This window comes from Sinocyclocheilus anshuiensis, unplaced genomic scaffold (genome assembly GCF_001515605.1).
Source record: "Sinocyclocheilus anshuiensis isolate Anshui unplaced genomic scaffold, SAMN03320099.WGS_v1.1 scaffold20712, whole genome shotgun sequence".
NCBI lineage: Eukaryota > Metazoa > Chordata > Actinopteri > Cypriniformes > Cyprinidae > Sinocyclocheilus > Sinocyclocheilus anshuiensis.
Genome location: NW_015550677.1, coordinates 591 through 1,802, shown reverse-complemented (window position 1 = coordinate 1,802; position 1,212 = coordinate 591). Strand labels below are relative to the sequence as shown.

Below are 1,212 nucleotides of genomic sequence, written 5' to 3'. Positions count from 1 at the left end.
AGGACTGACCGAGACCAGCGACTCAGCTGCATCTACACTACAGGTGAGATCACTTTTATAGTCTACATTTTGATTATTTTTTGCCCATGTATTATGATTTATGAAGCGCACATTCTGAGGTAAGAATATTTCAATAATTTTACTTTTATTTTTTAGGCTATGTAAAAAAAGTTCAATAATAAATTGTCAATGTCAGTGCATAGTTTATCATTACCTGTGTACAATTTTCAAGGCACCTCAGTGTGTGTGCACCAAGTGGCGCTGTAGTCTCACAAATTGTACATCACTGCGAGCGTAATTTTAACGTCACTATCACAGTTGGCCATTTTGCAATGAAGCCTTGTTTTCTGCGTCTGTCTGGCTTTAGACAAAATATTGCGGTTTACATGGAGGACACGTTTTATATTTTATCCCTTCACTAACAGTTTTTTTTTTTCTGCAACTCATTTTTGGAGTCAGATCCAATTCTTTGTTGCTGCATGAACTCTTGCATCATAAGCATTTGATCAGACAATGGATTTAGATTTGAACACCCGGTCATGGAGAAGGTATGTGGCGCTGTCTTTTCTTTTATCGGTGTTTCTTCAGTCGGCACTGGCTGTTACTCACTATTCTATTCCAGAGGAGATGGAAGTGGGATCTGTCGTGGCAAATTTAGCCACTGATTTGGGACTTGATGTACAGACTTTGATTAAACGAAACGTCCGATTAGATGTTATTGCTAACAAGAAATACCTCGCCATAAACAAAGACAGGGGCGAGCTGTACATACTAGAGAAAATTGATCGTGAACATCTGTGTCCTCTCAAAACGAGTACGACTTGTTTTCTAAAACTGGAAGTTATTGTGGAGAACCCTGTGCGAATATTTTACATAGAACTAGAAATCACAGATATCAATGACAATAACCCTAAATTTCGACGAGACACAATCAATTTAGATATCACTGAATCTACACCAGCTGATGAACGATTTTCTGTCAGTAATTCAGTGGATTCTGATGTCGGTTCCAATTCAGTTAAAACATATTATCTGAGCCAGAACGAGCACTTTGATATTGAAATTCACTCTGGGAGGGACGGCTCCAAATTTGCGGACTTAATTTTAAAAAAGGCTTTAGATCGTGAAACCCAAGCAGTTCATAATCTGATACTGACAGCAGTGGATGGCGGAGTCCCTCCGCGTTCAGGGACGGCTAGTATCATCGTTCGG

At 39.3% G+C, this 1,212-nt stretch overlaps 1 protein-coding gene across 1 annotated transcript in view; it reads left to right on the top strand.

Annotated features, from left to right (window-relative positions):
• Nucleotides 1–211: 211 nt before the first annotated feature.
• LOC107661049 (protocadherin alpha-C2-like) overlaps nt 212–1,212 on the top strand; it is a gene marked incomplete at its 3' end in the record, with an annotated part of 1,579 nt that continues 578 nt past the window's right edge. Inside the window, exon 1 of the mRNA XM_016450485.1 lies at nt 212–1,212. Within this exon, the coding sequence (XP_016305971.1) occupies nt 514–1,212 (699 nt within the window).